Here is a 22,234-nt window from a genome sequence, read left to right on the forward strand (position 1 = left end):
CCGCCGCCTCCGGGGAGCGCATCCCGGCGTGCCCCGCTCCCTGCCAGCAGCGCCACCAATCACCGTGGGGCGCGCCATGACGTCAGGCAGCGCGCCAGGCCCCCTGCCGGCCGGGCGCGGCCCGTCGCTGCCGGGCGGCGGCACCGGCGGCCTCGGGCGCTGCCGGGAGCGGCCGCCGCGGGCTCCCCTCCACCACCTCGCATTTCCTGGGCGGCCTCCGTTACCCAGAGCAGTGCGGGGGCACCGGCTTCTTCCCGGCCGCCTCCCCCGGCTCCGGTGACCGAGCCCAGGCCGCCAGGATAGCTGCCAGCGCGGAGCTGCGCTCCTCCAGCTCCCGCCCCTCGCTCTGCAGCAGCAGGTTGGCCAGCTCCAGGCTGAGGAACCGGGCTCTCTCCTCTCTGCCCAGCGGCCGGCCGCCTGCCGAGCCCCCACCGAAGCCCGGGAGGCTGGCCCCGGGGGCCAGGAGGTGCTGGTACCTCCTCTGCCAGCGCCTGCACACCATGCCTTCCTCCACACGGCCCCTGTGCACCTGCAGCACGGCCAGGACGTGCCTGCAGGGCAGCCGGTAGCGGCGCTGGAAGCAGCAGCTACAGCTCCGGCAGTCCCAGCTCACCCGGTGCGCGTCTTCCAGCAGCCAAACGCTGAGGCTGCCCGAGGCAGGGCTGAGCAGCTGCGTGGACGTCTGCACCACCTCCCACTCCTTCAGGCACAGCCAGTAGCCTAGCTCCCCACAGCTCTCCCAGAGTGCAGCCAGCATGCACCCCGTCCCCACCGCAGCAGCCTGCGCAGTGGGCTCAGGGCAATCAGCAAGAGCCGGAGAGCCAAAAATGGGGCCTGGTTCTGCTGCAGCACCAGCACATGCATCAGGTTTCTCCTGGAGGCTGCTCCAGCCATCCTCCCTGGTGCTCAAGAAACCCTGGTTCAGGCTCTCCGAGCCTCTGGAATCAAGGCAGTCTGCACACTCCAGAAAAGAAAGAATGCTTGCCTCCAAGGATGGCTGTTGGCCAAGGAGACCAGCTATTCGGTGCGTGATGAGGTCCAGGCTGTCCATGTGTGTGCTGCAGGAGTGCAGCCCTTTCTTTCCATGCATGTACCAGAGCAGCTCACAGGAGAACCAGTTGGCTCGCAGATAGTTGTATAGCTCTGGGCTGACCACACACTTCACGAGCGGCAACAGGGCATCCAGACTTGCAGCTGAAGGGGAAAACACAGCCTTCTGCAAGGCCAGCATCAAGTTCTGCTTGAAGGAAGAGGAGATTTCCGCTTCTTCTGCATTCTTCTCAAGCAGTCGGACAGTGTGATAGACAGAAAGGAACACCTGGGCAGAGGGAAAGAGCTCATGGAGGACAGCTTTGTGAAAGAAGGACACGTCCACAAAAACAGCCTGGACCTTTTGCCACTCAGGATTGAACTCCTTGAAGATGGTCAGCATTTCCCTGACGTTGTGTCCTGTGTCATCCTTCAGCAGTGACAAGTGCACCACCTTCCCTACTTGCTCCTTGCTCTCTACAAGGAAAGCATAGAGAACATGTCCCGCCTCACTCAGCACTCTGTGCAGCAGGAGGCTCTCGGGGAACCGCACGAACCAGCTCTTCATCTGCCTGGTCTGGAAGCTGAGTCTGTCCAGGCCATGGTCCCTGTCTGTGCTAACTGAGGCCAGGGAGCCCTTGTTCTCTCTCAGAAAGGTTTTCATTACCTCGGCAACCCTGACTAGTGCCGAGGCCGAAGCATTTTCCTTTGCTGCCTCAGGGAGCGCAGGAGCCCCGTACGGAGCAGGCGCCCCATCTACCGGTTGTCCCATGACTGCGTAGGAGTCCTCTGCTGCTGCAGCACCACTCTCAGTCCCGCCCGCCTGCTGTTGCTTTAGCGGTTTTGTTGCGGGGCTGTCGCGTTCCGTAGTGCTTGCCATCAGGGCAGCGGCTCTGGTCAGGGAAAAAACCGGGCCTGCATGGACGTGGTTGCTGTTCAGATCGCTGATCACAAGCTGGTCTATGTCTTCTTTATATTGCAACACAAAATAAGCTGGACACAAGCTGGGCTGCTGCTTTCTCTTCTTGTTGTATTTTTGGGCCCGGGCACAACCAAACTTAACCTCCATGAACCTGCAAACGTTGAGAAGGCATTAATGGGGCAAGCAATGGTGGCATGGGCTGCCAGCATTTAGTTTTGACTTTTCTTGCATGCTGACACTATATTCAATTAGCGAGCACACAAAAAACACATACGCCAGTCAGACGAGCTGGCTTTCCGCTCAGCAAAGCCTGGGGTAAGAAAGCTCAAATACAGGAAAAACAAATGAACTAAGAGTCGTAACTGCCACAACCAGACACCATAAAGCAGCCCCTGCTCTTGATCCCAGCAATGCCTGTTTCTGCTCTCCAGAAACAGCAAAGCCGTTAACAAAAACTTGATACCTGGGTGCATGTGTGCCTAACTCCCTTAAAGCACATATCATTTCTGCAACTCCTCTGCATCTGGAGGAGCAGGCTAGAACACAGCAAGAAAGGCTTCAAGGCACACGATTAAATTATATTTTAAGGCAGCAAGGGGAGCAGTTGTGTGAGTGGAGAATGACCTTGTAGCCTTTGTGCACACAAGTGGATCCACCAACTTGCACAGAAATGAGGCAGTATCGCTAGACCTGCTCAGGTAAGTGAAGGCTGTGGAATCCAGCACTGAGAGGGAAACCCGACAGCACCTTGCCATTGCAATGAGGTGAAAGCAGCTGGGGAATGCCAGCAGCCAGTACTTAAGTGTCTTGCTACTTGAGAAGAAAAAGGCAGGAGCTGTAGTTAGCCAGCAGTGTCCCATGAGGGTGACTTCAAACGCGAAAGGTACAGGTTTTGCTGCAAGAGGCAGCAAGAATTGTTGAGCCAAAAGGCAGGGTTTGAACAGAGCCAAGCAGGACAGCAGAGCGCTAGCTGGAGCATGAGGGGGAGCAACAGGGCTGGGACACAGCAACGGGGGGTAAGCAACACAGGAACAGTCGAGACTATGAAAACAGCAAGCGCCTGACATAACCAACAGCACTCTCCTCTGCAGGCCTGTTAGGCTAGCAGGATGAACCCTTCCGCAACCGCGGGCAGCCCCGGTTACAGTAGCACTCGGCCAGGTGCTGGCAGGAGCTGACACCCCGTGGAAGGGGCTGGGCTGGGGGCCAGAGCTGCTGACGCCGCTCCCTGCGGGCAGGGCGCTCCCGCATGGGCTCACTCCCCGGACCCGCGCGGGGAGCACCGAACCCCCTGGAGCCCAGCGCGGGGCGCAGGCCCTGCCCGGGGGTGCCGGGGCCAGGCACCGAGCCGAGCCGGCCCGGCCGGGCAGGGCTGCGCACCGCGGTGGCCTTACATGACATCCTCGCGGACGGCGGTGCCGTGCTGCCGGTTGTGGCAGCGGACAGAGACGCAGCTCCGCAGAGCGTAGCGGCAGCCCTGCGCCCTCTTGTAGGCGCGGAAGCGCTCCCTGAAGGCCTCGTAGCTCCTGAAGCAAGAGCCCAGCTCCATGGCAGACCTGACACCTGCAGCCTCCTCTCCAGCAGGAAGAAGCCATATTAAACCAGCTGGGGCACCGCCCACACTATGAGTCTGGCCAATTACAGGCGTACTCTCCGGACGGGCAGGAGGCCAGCCAACCATCCCAGAGCTTTCTGCCACGGCCCGGGTGACTGACAGCTCAGAGACCAATCAGCTGGCTGTCTTTGCCTCGCGGGTGGGCGGTACTTGCTGCTGCGCCGCGCAGCGGCCGGGTGTTGCCGCTGTCAGGGCTGCTGGGCCGCCTCGGAGATGGCAGCTCCGGGCGACGCCGGGGGAGCGGGCGCGGGGCCGGGACCGGGGCGGCCGCCGGCCGGAGACCTGCGGAGCGTGCTGATCACGAGCGTGCTGAACCTGGAGCGGCTGGAGCTCGACCTCTTCAGGTGCGCGGGGCCGCCGGGGCGCCGGGATCGGGCCGCCCTCCGCGCCGCCGCCCTCCGCGCCGCCGCCCTCACCGCCGCCGCCCTCTCCCCCGCAGGGGCCGGCACCACTGGGTGCCCGCCACGCAGCGGCTCTTCGGCGGGCAGATCGTGGGGCAGGCCCTGGTGGCGGCCGCCCGCGCCGTTAGCCGCGACGAGCAGGTCCACTCGCTGCACTGCTACTTCGTGCGGGCAGGTGGGCCGGGGCCGGGCGCGGGGGGAGCCGCGCTGCGGGGAGCGGGGCCGGGCGGGGAGCCCCGCGGCTGGGGCGCCGGAGTGGGAAGGGCGGGGGTGGGCAGGTCTGGGCCCGGGGGCAGGCCGGGCTGCTGGCCGGGGGGTGCCCGGAGCTGAGGGAGAGAGCTCAGTGGGGCAGAGGGGTGATTGTGGAGGGGGAGGATGGGGTGCAGGGGGTCGGGGAGGCTGGGGCTTATGGCGGGACCGGGACCAGGCAGTGACTCCAGTGGTTGAGGGGCTGGGGAAGCCGCGGCTGAGGCCCACATGGCTGGGCAGATGCTGCCATCCTGGCTCCAGCACAGCAGAGAGAGGGTGTTGATGGTTCAGGGCACAGTGGGCTCAGCCCGCCTGGCCCCAGTGCTCAGCATCTGTAGGTCAGGTCCCCTCTGTGGTGCGTGGTGGTCCGACAGCAGAACGTCCCTTTTCTGTCCCAGGGGACCCCAAGGTGCCAGTGCTGTACGAGGTGGAACGGACCCGTACAGGGAAGAGCTTCTCTGTTCGTTCTGTAAAGGCCATCCAGCATGGAAAGCCGATCTTCACCTGCCAGGCCTCCTTCCAGCTCTCCCAGTGCAGCCCGGTGCAGCACCAGTTCACCATGCCTGCCGTGCCACCCCCTGAGAAGCTGCTGACGCAGGAGGAGCTCATCCAGAAGTTCCTGCAGTGAGTGGGGCAGACAGGGCATGCCAGAGATGCCCTTCTCTGCAGCTGCAGCTTACGGAGGTGCAGGGGCAAAAGCAGGTGGGAGAGAATTGAGGCAACAGCCTGAGGAGTTCCCAAATACACCTGGGGAGCAGAGAAGCAGACAGAGCAGGAGCTGTGCCCCTGTTGCCTTTCTGTGTGGCCCTGGGTCCCTGGTCTGAAGCTGCTGCCAGCAGGATGTGCCTCTGGCCTGCCTGGCATTAACCTCACTTCTCTGTGTTGGTCTACAGGAATCCTAACTTGGCGGAGAGATACAGAAAGCACCTTAACAAGATTCAGGCCGAAGACGTGCCAATTGATATCAAACCCGTGAACCCGCCAGATATATTCTGCTCCGAGCCGCAGGAGCCAAAGCAGCTCTTCTGGGTGCGAGCACGAGGCTACATAGGTGGGTCCTGCCAGGAGGGCAGTCCAGCTGCCCCACAAGCCAAGGGCTCAGGCTCCAGCTTGCGCTTTAGAGCACGCTCGCAACGGAGTGGGCGGAGAGGGTTGTGATTCAGAGGCTGACTGTGCCCCTAGCCTGTGGGGAAGCCTGGAGATTTCAAGGCTGAAATACAGGTGGGGGTGCTGGAGCGTGAAGCGATGGCCGTGTGCCATGCTCAGCCACGGCCGGCTTTCCTTGGGAGGCACAGCAAGGAGAGCAGGTCTGAAAGAGCATCACAGCACTGTTTGGCCAGCAGCTGACCCCCAGGGAAGCAGAGCTCCTGGGGGAGCTGGGCACGTAGAGTGCACGCTGGAGACAGGCAGTGCCGGTCGCTTTGCAGGAGAGACTGACATGAAGGTGCACTGCTGTGTGGCTGCCTACATCTCTGACTATGCCTTCCTGGGCACGGCCCTGCTCCCACACCGGCAGTACCATATCAAGTTCATGGTGTCCCTTGACCATTCTATGTGGTTCCACGCGCCCTTCCGAGCGGACCACTGGATGCTGTACGAGTGTGAGAGCCCCTGGGCTGGTGAGTCCCCGCTGCATTCCCCAGGGACCCACATGGCAAAGGCCAGCCCTGCCTGTTGCAGGGACTGACAGTCTGCAGTCTGACAGGCTCTCTCTTCAGGTGGGTGCCGGGGACTGGTGCAGGGACGGCTGTGGCGCAGGGATGGGGTCCTGGCTGTCACCTGTGCACAGGAAGGAGTCATCAGGGTGGAGCAAATGCCAAACCAGAGCAAGCTCTAGCTGCGAAACCCCTGCGGGCTGGGGCTTGGGCACGCCGAGGGACGGACCAGGAGAGATGTGGGCCAGGTGGGACCTGGGCAGCAGCAGAAATGAGCCTTGAAGGGAGACTGGGCTGGATCCAGCACCGTGGGGAGAGCTGGTGCCAGAGGCCCTCCACGACAGATGGGGACCTGCAGAGGCGTCTGCTGCAACTGACTGCTTGCTGCACAGCACATAACCGTACAGTATGATCAGCTGCCCTTCACCTGCCTTAAATAAAGATGTCAGGTGAATGGCTGGGCTCCATTCCCTGGACTTTGTCGCCTTGAGCCCCATGATTATGCTTGCCTGAGGGACCCTCTCCTGAAAGGGAGAAGGTCGGCAGCACCAGGGCTGCCTCTGCCCCCACAGCACGAGGGGGAAAGTGCTACTGTGGCACATGTGGGTGCCCCTTCTCACTTCTGTCTTCCTTGTGCCATGATGCATCAGTCGCTGCTTCTGCTCACCCTTGAGGCTTGCGCCCAGCCACTGGGAGCTGGAAAAGGGGAAGCTGGGAGCTGGGAAAAGGGACGAGGCAGCTCCCCACCTCAGTATGGGGGACACGAGGCTTCCTGCTGATGGTGCCCTGGGGGAAGTGAAGCTGAACATACAGCAGGCGCCTCGCTCTTCTTCCTACTGAGACTTTATTCAATAAAGTCCTTTTTATTACATAAGTTTTATGGGAAGCTTCTGGCAAGAGCCACAGACCCTGCCAGAAGCCTTCCCGTTTCCTTATGCAGTGCTAGTACATCCCAGCTAAACTCCGTCCCATCCACACTAGAACCCCCCCCGCAGAGGGAGAGCCAGCTCCTGGCAGTGGGTGACAAGCACCCACGAGTGCCCGGCCCCACAGGACAGACTAACCACAAAGAAAGTGCATTTTTGAGACAGCTCCTGGGCCTGGGCTGTGCCATCCATAGACACGCAGTGCTGCCTCTGTGCTCCATCCCAGCGATGGCATCACCCTTGCTGCTCTAGCCACCCTGGGCCCCTTGCCCTCCTGTCACCGTGGGGGCACCGGTGGTGGGATGCTTACTCCAGAGGCTCCTTGATCAGGCATTCCTTCAGGGTGGGCTGCTGCTGCAGGGGTGGCCCAGCCTCCCGCAGGTCCTGCAGCCGAGCCTCTGAACGCCGCTTGTCCTTGCCCACTTTCCAGGCCAGGTGGACGTGAGCTTGCAGGAAGGGCCCCAGCAATGGGTGGCTGCCTTGGGCCTCCAGCAGCTGCAGCGCCTGCTCGCAGCAGCCATGGGCCTCACCAAGCTCATCCAGCTCCTGGTGGCAGACGGCCAGCCCAGCCAGTGTCAGGAGGAAGCGGCCGGAGCCGCACACCCCCAGCCGGTCCTGCAGCCGGTAGGCATTGGCCCAGGTGGCCAGGGCCTCGCGGTACATGCCAGTGCAGGTCAGGCGCTGTGCGGCTTGCAGGTCCTGCAGGAAGAAGAACTCAAGGAACTCGGGGGAGCGGCGGATCTCGGCAATGGAGTGCAGGTGGGACAGGAACTGCTCAAAGGCTCGGCTCCGCTTGGCAATGGTCTCAGCGGTGAAGTTCCGGCGCAGCCTCTTCCTGGGGAAGGTGATGCCAGCCATGTCACAGCCGAAGCGGCAGCGCAGGCGGCGGTTCAGCTGCTCAAAGTCCGAGTAGCGCCGGGCGATGGCGGCAGGGGCCTTGTCAAACCGGCCGGAGCGGATCAAGTAGATGGTGTAGAGCTGTGGGGGGAGCCGGGTGTCAGGGCGGTGCCGTGGGCAAGCGCTCCCATGGGGCCAGGCAGAACCAGGTGTACAGCCAAAGACAGGCCACAGGGGGGTTTGCCTGGGCAGGAGGGAGCAGGCTGGGCTGCCACAGCACCTCTTGGCAATACTTACCTGAGGCTCATCTGAGCCGCCAGCATCATCCGAGCAGCACAGGGAAAGACAGAGAGAAATAAGCGCCAGCCCCATGGGACCCCTGCCCCAGGAGGGAGCAGGATCTGTGCCCGCCCTGCGCCTACCCAGCCCCACCGGGCTCACTCACCACGTACTTGGAGGAGCGCTCGCTGACCACGCTGGCGCTGGTGACCTCGAAGAGCAGCCGCTGCGGAGCCAGGCTGCCCCGCGACTTCCTCCACAGCTCCTGCAGCTGCCGGGTCAGCAGGCTGCCGCCAGCACGCTCGGCTGCAGGGCCCCACTCTGCACCGGGAGAGGGGCGTCAGCCCAACCCTGCGCAGACGGGGCTCTCCCAGCACCCCAGCATCTCCAGGCTGCTGGCCCCCACCATCGCTTGGGTCCCCTCCACAAGGGTGCTGCCGCCTCGGCCCCCCCAGCACACCGACCCCAGCACCTGCCTCCATCCTCCGCACCGGCTGCCGCCCCCATGGCCTGCGGCGGCTCTCCCAGCTCCTCTCCAGCGCCTTCCTCCTCCTCCTCCTCCTCTTCCTCGTGGCTGGTGAAGCTCAGGGTGCCACTGAGGCGCGTTGACAGCCCCTCCGTGTCGTCCTCCAGCTCTGAGCTCTCCGGGAAGTCCTCGGCCTCGCAGCCACCGCGCACCCGCTCCTCCCGGCCACCTTCCCCGGCCAGTGCGTGCCGCAGGCGGTGCAGGATGCGGGCGGCCATCCCGCCTGGGCCGGGCAGCGCGTCAGGCCCGGCCGCCCCAAGGCGGCGGGATGGGCTGGGGGCCAAGGGCTGCCGCCCACCACGGCCCGGCCGGCGCCGGCCCCGCGACACCCCCTGGCCCCGCTCCCACGCCCCCTGCCCGGTGCAGCCGCGTTGGGTGCGGGACCGGCCCGTACCGTGCTGCCCCGAGACAGGCGGTGCCGAGCGATGGCCGCTCCGCCGCGGCTCGGCCCGGGATCCTCCCTGCACGGCTCCGCCTCCGCCGGGAACCCGGATCGCTGCGGCGGGGCCGGCACGGCACGGCACGGCTCAGGGCGGCTCTGGCCGCGGTCCCTGGCCCCCGCCGGTCACTGCTCCCCTTGTCCCCTGCCTGGGCAGCGCCCCGCGGCCCCCTGCCCGCAGCCACAGCAGTCCCTCACCGCGGCGCCTGGCACTGCGGGGTCCCCGTACCCCGGCACGCCCATACCCTGCACCCTGCACACCGGGTCCCGACCCTGCTTGTGCCACTGCCCCTGCGGGACATCCCCTGGGCTGCCCCAGCACCCCCTCGCCCCGGCCAGCCTTATTTAGTGCCGTGCCCACTGCTGCCTCGCCACTTTCTTGGGAATGTCTATTAATACCGAGGAACCCGCCCAGCTGCTGCCATCGCTCTGCCCTGCACACCCGCTGCGCCCTGCTCCAGCACCTTGGGTGGGGATCCCTGCGCTCTCGTGGGCGCAGGGGGGTCTGGGGGGCTTCTGCACTGAGAGCCTGGGGACCCCGACGCCTTGCCCTGTCCCTCCCTTCCCGGCTGCCAGGCAGGGTGGGATGCATGGGGGCCTGGGCTGGTGCTGACCCCCAGTGACCTTGCGGGAGAGGGTCTGACCCCGCCGCAGCTCCAAGCCCCCCGTCCAACCCCCCTGGGGCACGGGCCACTTGGCCAGCGTGTCCCCACCACCGGCAGCCCCAGCCAGGCCATGGCAAAGGTGGGTGGCTTGGGCTGCGGTGTGTGAGAGCAGAGCCTTCAAGGAGGTGCCGGGCAGATTTCCCACTGCCCTGGCAGCACAGAAAGATGGGGCCTTTTCCAGAGCTGGAGTCTCGGTGCCAAAAGTGCCAGGAATCCTGTACCGCAGGGGGGGCACGCTCTGCCCCCCCCCAGGGGCATCATACCCCAGGCCCCCCGCCGGGGACCCCTTCCTCACCTGGGCTGGGGTGCCGCAACCGGCCCACCCAAGCAGAAAAAGGGAGTGGAGGGAGGGGGTTGGAGGTGGCACGGCAAGGCTGGAGGCCCCGGGGTCTTGTGGGGATGAGGGAGGTGACCCTGGACTGGGGGAGCCCAGTCCCATGCTGGGAGCCTGCCCCAGGCACGGCTTCAGGTCTGGGGTTCAGCAGGGGAGCAGGTAATGGTCAGGGTGCTGGGGTAGACAGCTTGGTGCAGGGGGAGGCCCTGGCCCCCTTGTCTGGGCTATTTTTAACCCCCTCCTTGCTGAGCCGCCCTGGGCTGGAGGGTGCTGGGAGGGGGAGGGGGCAGAAGAGCCACCCTCCAGCCAAGGCTCCAGTGTCCCTCCCCGGAGGGCTTGAATTTCTATCCCAGCTTCAGACCCACGGTTAATCCCCAGCTCTTGGCCAATAACGTTTTGGCTAAATTAGGTAAAATGCGCCTGTTGCCAATGAGCGGGGCCTGATTGCCACCGGGGACCTGATAGGCTGCCGGGGCCACAGCTGGGGGCACGCCACGTGGCAGGGACGCTACAAATTGGGGTGCCAGGAGCACCAGGGAGCTTCTAGGGACTACTGCTGCAGGAGGTGGTGACTCCCTAGGGGAGGAAAGCAGCAAAGATGCCTTCAATGGTAAGAGCCCCCATGCTGCCGTGTGCTGTATGCCATGCGCTGTGTGCTGGGGCGAGACCCAGCAGGGCAGGAGGCGTTGGGCACTGCATGCACCCGGGGGGGTTTGCTGCTGAGATGTCTCCATGGACAGCAGTGGGAGGGGGTCCCCGGGGCTGGGCTAGCCATGGCGTGTGAGGGCAGGGAGGCATCAGGGCAGCACAGTGTCTGTGTTCTGGGGGGGCTGCATGGCTGCCTGAAGGGTGCGGGTGCCCTGGGGACACTGGCTCAGTCCTGGCCGGAGCACAGGGCTGTGCAGAGGTGGCAGTGGCAGAGGGTGGCTGAAAGCTGAGTGCTGGGTCATGCGACACAGCATCGTAGCCGGCTCAACAGCCAGCCCACGCCTCCAGGAGAAACTTGATCAGGGCCAACAGGTGCCCGTGGCTGTGGCCCCACTGATCCCTATAAGGGGAGCTGAGGAGACCCCAAAAATAGCGCTGCATACCTGAGATGCCAAGGCGGCACACACAGACAGCAGCTCCCCCGCCCTCGCAAATGTCCAGGCAGCACCAGAGCTGTGGGGATGGCTGGGGGCCGCAGCTTGCCCCGGCATGGCGTCACACGCCAGCTGGGCAGGGGCTCACCCCACACCCCTCTGCCTCACTGTGCTGGGGGCTCCTGGGCACGCTGCGGACGGCCACAGTGACCCCGTTGCCTTGCTTTGCAGACGGACCAGCAGGCTGAAGCTCGCGCCTTCCTCAGCGAGGAGATGATCGCAGGTGAGTGCAGGAGCAGTGGGGAGAGGGGCCAGACCCGGCGGGCTCTGTCCCACTGCCGTGGCCCTGTCCTGTGCACTGCCCAGCCCTGACCCCCTTCCCCACAGAGTTCAAGGCCGCCTTTGACATGTTTGATGCGGATGGCGGCGGGGACATCAGCACCAAGGAGCTGGGGACGGTGATGAGGATGCTGGGCCAGAACCCCACCAAGGAAGAGCTGGATGCCATCATAGAGGAGGTGGATGAGGATGGTGAGCAGCCTTTGGGGGGTGGTGGGCGATGGGTGCCAGGCTGGCACCCTGACCTGTGCTCAGTTTCTTTCCCACAGGCAGCGGCACCATTGACTTTGAGGAATTCTTGGTGATGATGGTGCGCCAGATGAAAGAGGATGCCAAGGGCAAGTCTGAGGAGGAGCTGGCCAACTGCTTCCGCATCTTTGACCGGTGAGTGGGGGGAGAGGGATGCCAGCCTGTCCTGCCTGCAGGGGCAAGCATGGCCGCGTCCTGCCGTCACCCTCCTACAGGAATGCGGATGGGTTCATTGACATTGAGGAACTGGGCGAGATCCTGAGGGCCACCGGGGAGCACGTCACTGAAGAGGACATAGAGGACCTGATGAAGGACTCAGACAAGAACAATGATGGCCGCATCGACTTTGATGGTGAGTGGCAGCTCTGGCTGAGCGCCTGTGCCACACACCCCAGGCAGGACCGTGGGCTGAGGGTGCCACTCTCTTGCAGAGTTCCTGAAGATGATGGAGGGTGTGCAGTAAGGGACCAGTCATTCCTCGGGCCGGCTGCTGCACCCTGCCCCGCTCCACCACCCCCAAGGGAGCAGCAGTTGCACAGCACCCGGCTGCCCTCCCCAGCTGGGGCCCTGCCCTGGGCCGGGGCCTTGGTCTTGCCCCGCTGCTGGCGGCCCAGCTTCTCCTCCAGCCTCTTGCACGTGGTTTCAGTCTGAGCCTCAATAAAAGGGGAAAGGCTTGAGACGCCGGTGCGAAACTTCACCGGGTTTGCATGGGGAGGGGGCCATGGCACTGTGCCCCCGCACTGCTCCCCCAGGGGGGGATGTGCCTGGGCAGGTGCCGCATGCCAGTCAGGCTCACCCAGCGCGGCCGTGCTGGGGGGCACGGGGGCAGCCTAGGGCCACGGTTCCCACGGGCTGCTGGGCGGGCGCCAGCGCTGACCTCAGTTTCCATGCGGAGCGGCTGGCTCACACACCAGCAGGCGAGGGAGCACGGCCCCGAGGGGTCCCCGCAGAGCTCTGGGAGCTGGTGGCACAGGAGGGAGGAGCTGCTCCTACCCTCTCTGGGGCAGGGTGGTGGGAACCACAAGGGGATCTGGGGGCCACTACTGCCTGCCCCACACCAGGACCTCTGCATCCCACCCAGAACGGCACAGAGGACCTGGCAATAAGGTGGTGGTGGGGACAGCAGCAGCCCCCTCCCTGTGGAGTCAAGGCAACGCTGGAGCCTGTGGGCCTGGACAGTCTGTGCCAGCCTGTCATGCATCACTGCTCCCTGGGGACACCGGGCCCTTGCAGCAGCTCTGCCACCACTCCAGCCAGGGAGCACAGCAGGAGGGGACGAGGCAGGGATGCTTCCTGGACCAGGGAGCGCCTGACACACGTGGGGCCAGTGGGACCAGCACCAGGCAGCTGGCAGGACGCAGCTCAAAGCCTGTCACATCCCCATGTGCTGAGCCCTGTGGGGAGGCAGGGGTGGCCCCAGAAGGTCCTGACCCTGCCCTCACTGGGTACGATGGTATGGGGAGGATGGGCCACATGCCGTACAGCAGGGACGGCAGGGATGTGTGCAGCAGCCCAGGCAGCCCTCTGCAAGGCCACAGCCAGGCACCGGCAGCTGGTGCTGCAGCTCGGAGGCAGTGCCGACAGCCTTTGGCTGCGGGAATAGCGGTGCAGGAGGAGTTTGGAGGCCAGTGAGCTCAGAAATGGTAAGGAGGGAGCTGCTGCACCGGGCAGCAACTGCAGTGCCCCCCCAGCACCTGCACCAGGGTAGGTGAGGGGTTCTGGGGCCAGCCCGGCTCAGTATCCCTCATCCTGCAGGTCTGCAGTGTGTGTTGCTGGCAGGGCTGCGGCAGGCACCAGTGAGCCCCAAGGAGCGACAGGAGCTGGAGAGGTTGTGGGTGCTATTCCTCTCTGCCCTGGAGCTCTTCCTAGAGGACCCGTGCCAAGCCCACCACCTCTGCCAGCTCTTCTCTGTGCTGGGGGGTAGCACTGCTCCAATGCACACCAGACTGGAGGGCTGGGAGCTGCCTAGCCACAAGAGGAACCGGTGTGGGGGGGATCCCACACAGCCCCCATCCATCCCACGCCTGGAGGAGGAGATCGAGCAGGTGAGGGCCATGCTAGTGGAGATGGAGAGTAGAGCCAACATCCCGCTGTGGATGGTGGAGGCCACACAGCCGGTGGGGCCAGGTGGCACTGCAGCACCCATGGCTCGGGTGGGGGGGCTCATGCTGGGCACTGTTGCAGGGTGCTCTGACCAGGGGACAGGAGAGGAGGCGGCAGGGCTGGCACTCCCTTGCAGTCAGGCATCGCAGAGTAGGGGATGGGGCCCTAGGTACCACCGCAGACCCCGTTCCCCTACCCTGGCAGGTGATGCTGGGGGCTGCCCTCACCCTGCAGAGGGAATGGGACCAGCTCCAGGCACCCCAATCGTTAATGAAGCCCGTGTTACCCCAGGGGGATCGGTGTCCCTCCCTTCATGCCCATGCCTGCAGAGGGGCCGAGCTGACTGAGAGTAGGTGCCTCTGGGCACTGACAGGGTGCCAAGCTGCAACAATACCCCCGGAAGAGTTATAAATGTGCATTTATTTATACATTAACCGTGGCTGGGACTGCAAAATTAATTTAAGAACAGCCTATGATACAGAAAGCCGCAGAGAGCAGCTGGACAGGGAGCAGACAGAGGCCTGGGTACAACAGGGAGCAGTGGCAGCAGCATCAGTCAGGTTTCCTGGCTCTTGGCCTGCTTAGAGTATGTCTCCCGCACGTACTTCTTGTAGGCTAAGGAAAGAGGGGGGGGGACAGGGCTGAGGGTCCCAGGGCAGCTGCAGAGCCAGGCACACAGCAGGACTGGGAGGCTGTGCTGCTGCCCGCCCCAAAGGGAGGGAGGGGTGTTTCTGCCCCGGGGCACTCACCAGCTTGGTTCTTCCAGAGCTCAGCAGCATGTGTGTTCAGGGGGCTCTCGATGTTTGGCTCTGGGCATGGGAGCTGTGTCAGCAGGTGGGGCGGCCTGGAACCCCGAGTCCCACCGCCCAGTGCTGTGCTGGGGGACACACACCCTGCCACCAGCCCCAGCCCCCCACCATAACCTGGCCATGGGACTCACCTGCCAGCAGGCTCTGGATGGAGAGCAGGATGGTGCGGACATCATAGAGGGCTGACCACTTGTCCTTGAGGATGTCGAGGCAGATGTTGCCCTGAGTATCAATGTTGGGGTGGTAGCAGGGCGTCAGGAATCGCACTGTGGGCGCTGTGTAGGGGTACCCGCTGGGGAACTCCAGCGACAGCTTGTACCGCAGCTCCTCGTAGGCCTGGGGGCAGGAGTCAGGGGCTGGGGGCACAGCCCTGGGGGAAAGGGGAGCCCCGGGGGGCGCAGGGAGGAGTGGGACCACCCTCCTCGGCCGGGGGGAGCAGGGTCCCAGCTGCTCACCGTGCCGGCGGCGCCATCGATGGTCCCGATCCACTTGAAGAGGTTGTCGGACTCGGGGAAGGCAGAGATGCCTTTGTCACCAGACATCTGCGGGGACAGCCCGTCAGAGCGGCCCGGGACCCCCTGGGACCGGCCCCGGGGACCCCCTCCCCCGGGACCCTACTCACCATGAGCGCCATCAGCTCCTGCTGCAGCCTGCGGGGGAAGCACACGTTACCGGGCCGGGCCGGCGGGGCAGCCCCCAGCGCCCGCCCCGGGCCCAGCTCACCTCTTCCCCACCGAGCCGCGGGCCGCCGTGGCCCCTGCCTCAGCCGCCTTGCGGGCGGCCACGCTGGGCACCGCGGCGGGGTCGGCGTTCTGTGAGGCCATGGCAGCTCCCGGGAACCCGAGCGGCGCACCCGCCTCCGGCCGCCGCTGCCCGCCCGTTGGCGGGCGTTGGACGCAGCTACCGCTCCCGGGCGGCGCCGCACCGGGCCCTGCTCCCTCCTTCCTTCCCTCCCTCCGCCCGCGACTGCACTCGGCGCGGGTCCCGGGCCCTCCTGCGGCTCTCCCGGTGCCGAACAGCGGCGGCGGGGCTCTGCCGTGCCAAGATCTGTTGCCGGTGCCCGGCTCGTCTCGTGTCGGCTCGGCTCGGCTCGTCTCGTCTCGCCGCTCCGCTCCGGTCTCGTCCCGCCTGGCCCCACCCCACCTGGTCCCGCCCAGCTCCCGCGCCCCGTTTGAATATTTCCAACGTCCGGCCCGTCCGCCAATCAACGCACAGCCTCGTTCGAGCCGACCAATCGTCGCTCGTCCGAGATGCGGGTGCTACGGTAACGGCGAGCGGCCGTTCATTGGCGGAACCGTTGGTCCCGGCGGACCCTTAAAGGGCCAGACACACCCTTCCACAGGAGGCGGCAGAGGCGAGTGCGAAGCGGCTTTATTGGGGCCCTCTGGGGCCAGGGCCTCAGGGCTCGGGGGGACCCTCAGGGGGACCCTCGGGGGCCAGCGCGTCCCCCTCGCGGCGAAGCATCTCCATGTGCCTCTGCATCTTCTCAGTCATCCATGTCGGTGGGATGAAGGGCTTCAGCTCCTCCAGCCGCAGGTCAACAGAGTCCCTGGGGAGAGGTGGGGCAAGATGGGAGGACCCTGACACCCGCCGTGGACCTCAGCACCCACCACAGACAACCAGCAGTGAGCCCAAACCCCTGGCACCCACCGTGGACCCCCCCATGAGGGCCCCTGGCACCCACCATGGACCGCAGCACCCACCACAGACCCCTGGCACCAAGCCCCCAACCAGCACAGGGCCCTCCTCCAGTGGAGCAGCAAGGGTGGGTGCAGTGTGGGCCCCCAAAGCAGCAGCCCCAGGCATAGCAGCACCCACAGCACCTCTGCTTTGGTCCTCACCTGTAATCGTCGCTGGCAGCCAAATCCCGAATGTCCTCTTCGATGAGGAGGTAGGCCTGCAGCACAAGGTGGGGGGGACACCTCAGGGCTGCCATGCACCCACTCTGGTGCCTGCGAGGGGCAGCAAGGGCAGTGCCGCATCCCATCCCCATCCAGTGCAGAGCTGCTGCTCCCCACAGCAGCTGGCTGTGCCTCCCAGACCACGCTGCTCGCCCACATCCCGAGGAGCAGCAGCCGGACCTCTGCAGCACGATGGGGAGCACCTCTGCCTCCACATGCCCTCCTGCCTAGCCTCCTGCCAAAGCCGGCACGCTGCTCCTCGGCCCATTCTGGCCCTGCGGTGGGTCTCTGCACGGTTCCTGCCGGCTGCAGGAGCCGCGAGCCCGGCCGTACTCACCATCTTTCCCCCAGTGGCCCTCATGTGCTGCTGCTCTGCCAGCCAGTGCTTATCTTGCGGGTCGGCTGCGTACTGCAATAAAGCAGCAAGGACCTAGCTGAACACAGGCAACAGACCTCGCGCTCTGACCACCCTCCTGCTGGGATGCTGTGCCCCGCTCCAGCGCTCCCTTGAGCATGTTGCCCCCCACGGTGCTGCCCACCGGGGGCTGCTGGGGCCAGGGGGGCTCAGCTCTGCCTGCTGTTTCTCCAACCTCAAGCCCTGGCTCCAGGCCAACCCACCACCTTGGAGGCTGCGCTAAGCCATTAACTTATGTTCCAGTGTGCTAGCCAGACTGTGTGTGTACGTGCTCTAAGGTAACAAACAAAGGCGTGGGGGAGGAAGAAAACAAGCGAGCTGAAGCACACGCTCCCGATTCCCATCGGAAACCATTTCCGAGCAAACCCTGAAGGAGGAAGCATCCTGCTGCGGCATCTGACCTTAAAGAGGTGGGGATGCTTGATGTAGAGTCGCCCTCTTGTTCCTCCCATCCCGAGAGCTCTGAAAGAGGAAGACGAGGGGGTGTTACACCTGTGCAGAGGGTGGCTGCAGTGGTACAGGGACACCTCCTCTCCTCCCCAAGCCCTTCCTACTGCTTTCGAGGCAGAGAAGCGAAGTGACGGGAGGAGTCTTACGGGCTCCTGCCTTGGAGACACCACCCTCCAGCAACAGGGCCATTCCTTACTTGTTTGCTCGAGATCCCAGCACAAAGGTTGTGGTTTCAGTCAGTCGGGATGGATCCCACTACAGAGCAATTGGAAAAGGGGCAACATTAGAAATGAAGCTGGTGCCAGCCCATGCTCCATGAGCCTCAGTTCTCTGACCGGGAACCTCGGAACCGCCCCCAGCCTGGGAGGGAGGGAGCTGGCCACAGACCTCTAGACTTCCACAGAGGAGGGAAGTTGTTCCGTTTGGGCTGACCTAAGCAGTTTCCCTTGTGGGAAACATGCGTGGGATCCTTATGGCTACTACTGCTCTCCCCAGGTCTCCTAACAGCGGCACCACACCGCAGAGCTACAGGCTACAGTGCCTCCTCTTCTTGCTTCTCTCCTGCACTGCAGGGGCCTGGTGGGCCAGAGCACAGCTTGGCGCTGTCCTCCACTCCTGCAGCAGTAGGGCTCTGCTGGCAGAAGCAAAGGGGAGGAGAGGTTGAGCCCAGCAGTGTTGGCCAGCCAATACCTTTGGTCCATCCCTTCTCACAGGCTCAGAGACTTTGAGCTTCCACCTGAGGGGAAGGAAAATGCAGTAAGAACCAGTCCCTGTGGCATCAGCAGCAGGCATTGAGCCCCAGCTCTTCCTTTGTTCACACTCTCCATTTCCCTGCAGTGCCCAGCTCCAGACCCTCAGCTTTGCTGCACATTCTCCTCTCTCTGGCTGCCAAGACGCCCCCACCATCATGTTTCACGCTGCTCACTCTGAATGGCCCAGCTGGACCTTTTCACTCCTTCAGGCCTATTTAAAACCGCTTCCTCAAAGGTCTTTGCCTCTTTGGGGGAACACCTCAACCTAAACACTTCCTGCCAGCCCTCTGGTACTCCCCTGCACCTCTCCCTTCTGTAGAAGGGGAAGGAGATGCAGGGTTTCTGTGCTCCCCCATCTGGGCAACCTCATTTCCCCTCCACACTCCCAAAACAGGGGCTCTAGCTCAGGACTTGTACTCACGCAGCCATGCCTGAGACCCCACGATCATTTGACAGGCTCTGTCCTGGAGGTCGCCCCTTTCTCTGCATGGAAGAAATCCTTCAGTGACTCAGCTGTGCAGGCTGAGAGAACCCTCTTGGTTTACCCACCCCCTCCTAGGGAAGCTGCTCTTTTTGTCTTGAGAAGTGCTAGCTGGCACTTCCGAGGCATCACAAAAGCTGCCTGTGCACCTCCACACACGCATACTACAGGAACGGCCAGGAACAAGGAACAAACTTCCCAAAACATAAAATCCCTTGCATGGAAAACCCTCCTACCTTTTTGGGAATGGGACTCCCTCGACGATTCAGCTCGTCATCCATCTGTCGGGCACGCTGAAAGAGGAGTGGCAGTGGGATGAGCAGGGCCCTTCTCCTGCCTAGTTGTGCGGGGCCCCACAAATCCAGCCAGCCACTCTCTCCTCTGTGGGGCAACACTGACTGCACCCTACCTTGATGGGACACACTGAACTGCAACAAGCAGCAACTGCACCTGGGATTTTCCTCGCCCTGTAGGTACACCTCCCTCCTAGTCTAACATCCCCTAGCTCTGCCTCCTCACTATTGTGCTGGTGGACAAGAAAAAGGCAGAGGACAAAGCAATTCCAAACCTCCTTATCCTCCTCCCAGCTCTTACAAGTCACTTAAGCCTCTGGGAACAGTAACAACTTTTACCTTTGGTACTGCCTGCTCATGGGGCAACCTGGGAACAACCTTTTTGCCATCAGAGAACAGCAGTTTTGCCTGCAGGAAGAAGAAGGATTATGATTCTGGGTCCACAGAAGGCCCTACCAGAAGCCTCCACTTCCATGCATCTGCCTGAGAGTCCTGTAACAGCTCTGCTTTTGCAGTGCCACCATGCAGTGCTTTCACAGATGGTGAGATGCAAAAGCACAATCTGAGCACGAGAAAGTCTGGGCAGCTGGCAAAACAGCAAGACATGAAAGAAAAAACATTTGCTTTGCGCCCCCAGGACTCTCTGATGGTTGCCAGAGGGTCGGTCTCTGTGTAAGCTCCAACTGCATGACACATTCCGACAGCAGTACTGAAATGCAGCAGCATGAGCTGCCCAGCGCTGGCTGCTCGCCACTTGCCAGTGAAAAGGAAGCCAAGCAGAGGAACTGCACAAGGGCTGTGGATGTCCCCCTCCCAGCTAATGCCAAAGCCGTGAAGAGGGATGTGTCCTAGGCCAGGCTACTCCGTCGAGGGAGTGGAGTCCCTCACTGGCACTCACCTGCTCCAGGCAGCTCCGACACGTCTCCTGGATGAGCTGCTCAGGGTCCACCTCCTCCCCGACATTATCACGCACGTTGATTGCTGCTTTCTGGAAAAACTGGAGAGGAGGTGGCAGGAGAGGGTTAGAGCCTGAGCAGCCAGGCAGTGTCGGGGCAGGCATGTGGGCCCAAGTCCCGCGCACAGTGGTGGCCACGAGACAGGCATGACAGCCCTGCGCGGCAGCTGGCAGCTGAGCTCTCTCCACGCAGACTGCGATGGGAGGGGGCGGCGGGGCCTGTTCCTGCTGCAGCTCTCACCTTCATATACTTGTTGAAGACACCCCGGATTTCCTCGTTGATGCTGGGCTGCAGAACAGCTCGCAGCAGGTCCATGGACACGGCCGGGTCCGTGAAGCTGCAGGTGGAGGAATCAGGTGGGGGGGCGCAGGGCCCCCCCACCCCAGTCTGGTCGAACTCCGACCCTCCCCGCCGGCCTGATGCCCAGCCCCGCCGGTCCGGCCTCCCCCACTTCCAGCCCAGCTCGGTCCCTCCGGCGGTGGCCGCAGCCCGCCCCTACCTGGTGGTCATCTGGGAGCGCCGGCCGCGCCGCTGCACCTGCCGGTGCTTGATCATGATGTTCCAGGGGCTCTGCGGGACATACGCGTCAGCCGCCGCCCGGCCGGCCCCGGTCCCGGTCCCGGCCCCGGCCCCGGCTCCCACCTCACCGTGCTCACCAGCTGCTCCTCGCCATCGTCCGGGCCCTCCTCGCCCGGCGGCCCCGGCTGCTGCTCCGCATCGCGGGCGGCGCCCATGACGGCCCCGGCCCCGGCACGCACCACCGGAAGCGTCAGGTCCCACGCGTCGTCAGCTCGCGACGCCTGGGCCGCGCACCGGAAGCGACGGTTGCCATGGCGCCAGCGGCGGCGGCGGCCCGGCCCGGGCGGGAGCGGCGCGGCTCGGGGCAGGGCAGCGGGGGACGGACAAGCCCCGGCGGGCACGGGGCGGGCGTTTGGGCACGGGGCGGCTTCCCAAGAGGCGGCCGCGGGGCGGGCGGCCCCGTCCTGCCGGCTCAGCCGCGGCCTGGCCCGGGGGACGCAGCCCCCTGGTGCCCCCGCCGCGGCGGGGCAGAGCAGCGACCGAACGCAAACAGCCCCAGGGGCGAGGCAGGCTGGCAGCGCCGCTGCGGCCTTAGCACACCCACCGGTGCTTCCTGCTGCGCCTCGGCCGTGGTATTTTCCTCATTGCTTACTTTAACCTCACCTCTTGGTTTGTGTAGTCCCTCTTGTACATGCACAGGTGCGAGGTCATGGAAGAACACACAGCAATGAAGAAATCTTTAGCTCTAAAGACGTGTGGCTTCATGGATGAATGCAGTGATGGATGGTCAGCTCTAAAATAGTCATATATCCCAAAGCCTTAAAGCCGCAGTGTCCTGCCCTTTTCCGCCCAGGAACAGGACCTGGCTCAGATGAAACCAGTCCCACAATGGCCCTGCCCATGAGACCCAAGTAACTGCAGTGGCAGAAATGTATTTGTCCTTCCATGATCCATGCATTCCTTTGTTGCCTTATTTTCTACATCCAAAACAGAAAAACCTCATTGCTGTTCCAATTGTAGCAGCTCTGTATCTTTTTCCTCAAGTCTCTCATCCTTCTGGAATCTCACTGTTTATCTGAGGAAACACTCCAAACCTGTGTGTCCTCATCTTGTCTAATGTGCACAAGAGTCAAAACCACTTCTCCATCATTTTCGAGGTCATCTTACACTGTGCCAGGGTTAACAAGAAGCTTTTCTGTTGGGTCAGCTTGATAACAACTTAAAAAACATTTGCTGTCGTGCTGGTAGTGTTTTCCCTTGTTACTTCCAAGATGACTGTAACACAAACCAAACAAATGAGATTTCCCAAAGCACGCGGTGTTGAGGCCGCTCAGGCCTTGTGTCCAGCGTGGCCGGGCTGAGGATGGTGCAGGACAGGCATGCCTGAGCCGCCCTTGCCAGCTCGCTGTCGTCGCGTTCTGTGTGCAAGTGGGGAAGCACTTCACCGTGCCGCAGCGAGGGAAAGTGGGCTCTCCTTCCCCACTGGCTTTGCCAGACACTCCAGCCCGATGTCTGGTGTGTGCACAGCAGTGGTGCCTCCAGAGGACGGTCTCTCAGTGTCTCTCAGCATTGTGTCTGCAGCCAGCAGATGTGTGACCAGCGTGGTTCTTCTGCCGTAGCTGTTGGCCCAGCAGTAACTGTGCTCAGCACCCATGGGAGAGCGGAGCTGGCGGCAGGAGGAGAGGCTGGTGACTCAGGGGCTCACACACTTGAGGCTCCTGCCTTGTCATCCCCTTCCTGCTGCTTTGGCCAGGGCTGTGTCAGCCTGGGATGAGACCAGGCTGTTACACAAACCTGACTTGTGGATGTGTGACCAGCTGAGTCATCATCAATGTTGCTATAACTTCATTATCATCAGCACTGGGCTTTTTGTGTACTTATTTTGGTTGCTCCAAATTGTTAGCCACAGAAACTGGACATTGTCCAGAGAAGAGGAGAAATAACTATGGTGGTAGAAACTCATAGAGAAAGGTGAAAAGAATGGTTCTGTTTAACCTGTGAAAGCTCG

General features: G+C 63.2%; 7 protein-coding genes across 10 annotated transcripts; 3 read left to right on the plus strand and 4 right to left on the minus strand.

Annotated features, from left to right (window-relative positions):
• Positions 1–220: 220 nt before the first annotated feature.
• ZSWIM3 (zinc finger SWIM-type containing 3) lies at positions 221–3,566 on the minus strand. The gene is made up of 2 exons (XM_055814194.1): positions 3,346–3,566; positions 221–2,102 (listed from the first exon to the last, which is right to left on the minus strand). Exons 1-2 carry the CDS (start codon positions 3,498–3,500, stop codon positions 221–223), a joined length of 2,037 nt encoding a protein of 678 aa, XP_055670169.1. The 5' UTR covers positions 3,501–3,566.
• A 170-nt stretch (positions 3,567–3,736) lies between these two features.
• Positions 3,737–6,361, plus strand: ACOT8 (acyl-CoA thioesterase 8). The gene is made up of 6 exons (XM_055814195.1): positions 3,737–3,910; positions 4,006–4,142; positions 4,615–4,840; positions 5,110–5,267; positions 5,644–5,835; positions 5,935–6,361. The coding sequence occupies exons 1-6, from the start codon at positions 3,780–3,782 to the stop codon at positions 6,051–6,053; spliced, it is 963 nt and encodes a 320-aa protein (XP_055670170.1). The 5' UTR covers positions 3,737–3,779; the 3' UTR covers positions 6,054–6,361.
• A 335-nt stretch (positions 6,362–6,696) lies between these two features.
• On the minus strand, positions 6,697–9,240 carry SNX21 (sorting nexin family member 21). The gene is made up of 3 exons (XM_027790216.2): positions 8,390–9,240; positions 8,080–8,234; positions 6,697–7,775 (listed from the first exon to the last, which is right to left on the minus strand). Exons 1-3 carry the CDS (start codon positions 8,655–8,657, stop codon positions 7,104–7,106), a joined length of 1,095 nt encoding a protein of 364 aa, XP_027646017.2. The 5' UTR covers positions 8,658–9,240; the 3' UTR covers positions 6,697–7,103.
• A 1,136-nt stretch (positions 9,241–10,376) lies between these two features.
• Positions 10,377–12,224, plus strand: TNNC2 (troponin C2, fast skeletal type). The gene is made up of 6 exons (XM_005239993.3): positions 10,377–10,487; positions 11,191–11,242; positions 11,347–11,490; positions 11,568–11,682; positions 11,763–11,899; positions 11,979–12,224. The coding sequence occupies exons 1-6, from the start codon at positions 10,476–10,478 to the stop codon at positions 12,008–12,010; spliced, it is 492 nt and encodes a 163-aa protein (XP_005240050.1). The 5' UTR covers positions 10,377–10,475; the 3' UTR covers positions 12,011–12,224.
• Positions 12,225–12,856: 632 nt separating this feature from the next.
• On the plus strand, positions 12,857–13,997 carry LOC114012847 (regulator of G-protein signaling 9-binding protein-like). The gene is given in 2 exon segments (XM_055814456.1): positions 12,857–13,190; positions 13,303–13,997. Coding segments are annotated over 2 exon segments (888 nt in total). The 5' UTR covers positions 12,857–12,997.
• Positions 13,998–14,050: 53 nt separating this feature from the next.
• On the minus strand, positions 14,051–15,556 carry UBE2C (ubiquitin conjugating enzyme E2 C). The gene is made up of 6 exons (XM_055814455.1): positions 15,183–15,556; positions 15,082–15,109; positions 14,915–15,001; positions 14,591–14,795; positions 14,400–14,459; positions 14,051–14,265 (listed from the first exon to the last, which is right to left on the minus strand). Exons 1-6 carry the CDS (start codon positions 15,281–15,283, stop codon positions 14,207–14,209), a joined length of 540 nt encoding a protein of 179 aa, XP_055670430.1. The 5' UTR covers positions 15,284–15,556; the 3' UTR covers positions 14,051–14,206.
• Positions 15,557–15,813: 257 nt separating this feature from the next.
• Positions 15,814–20,521, minus strand: DNTTIP1 (deoxynucleotidyltransferase terminal interacting protein 1). 4 transcript variants are annotated; one of them, XM_055814452.1, is made up of 13 exons: positions 20,364–20,521; positions 20,207–20,277; positions 19,948–20,044; positions 19,650–19,748; positions 19,091–19,159; positions 18,695–18,751; positions 18,399–18,460; positions 17,916–17,961; positions 17,422–17,480; positions 17,177–17,237; positions 16,698–16,769; positions 16,301–16,356; positions 15,814–16,008 (listed from the first exon to the last, which is right to left on the minus strand). In XM_055814452.1, the coding sequence occupies exons 1-13, from the start codon at positions 20,439–20,441 to the stop codon at positions 15,858–15,860; spliced, it is 978 nt and encodes a 325-aa protein (XP_055670427.1). In that variant the 5' UTR covers positions 20,442–20,521; the 3' UTR covers positions 15,814–15,857. The 4 variants fall into 4 exon arrangements, with proteins under 4 accessions (XP_055670427.1, XP_055670425.1, XP_055670429.1 ...); XM_055814450.1 differs by having other exon boundaries at positions 20,355–20,512; XM_055814454.1 differs by having other exon boundaries at positions 20,350–20,477.
• Positions 20,522–22,234: the final 1,713 nt, after the last annotated feature.

This window comes from Falco peregrinus, chromosome 9 (genome assembly GCF_023634155.1).
Source record: "Falco peregrinus isolate bFalPer1 chromosome 9, bFalPer1.pri, whole genome shotgun sequence".
Classification (NCBI taxonomy): domain Eukaryota; kingdom Metazoa; phylum Chordata; class Aves; order Falconiformes; family Falconidae; genus Falco; species Falco peregrinus.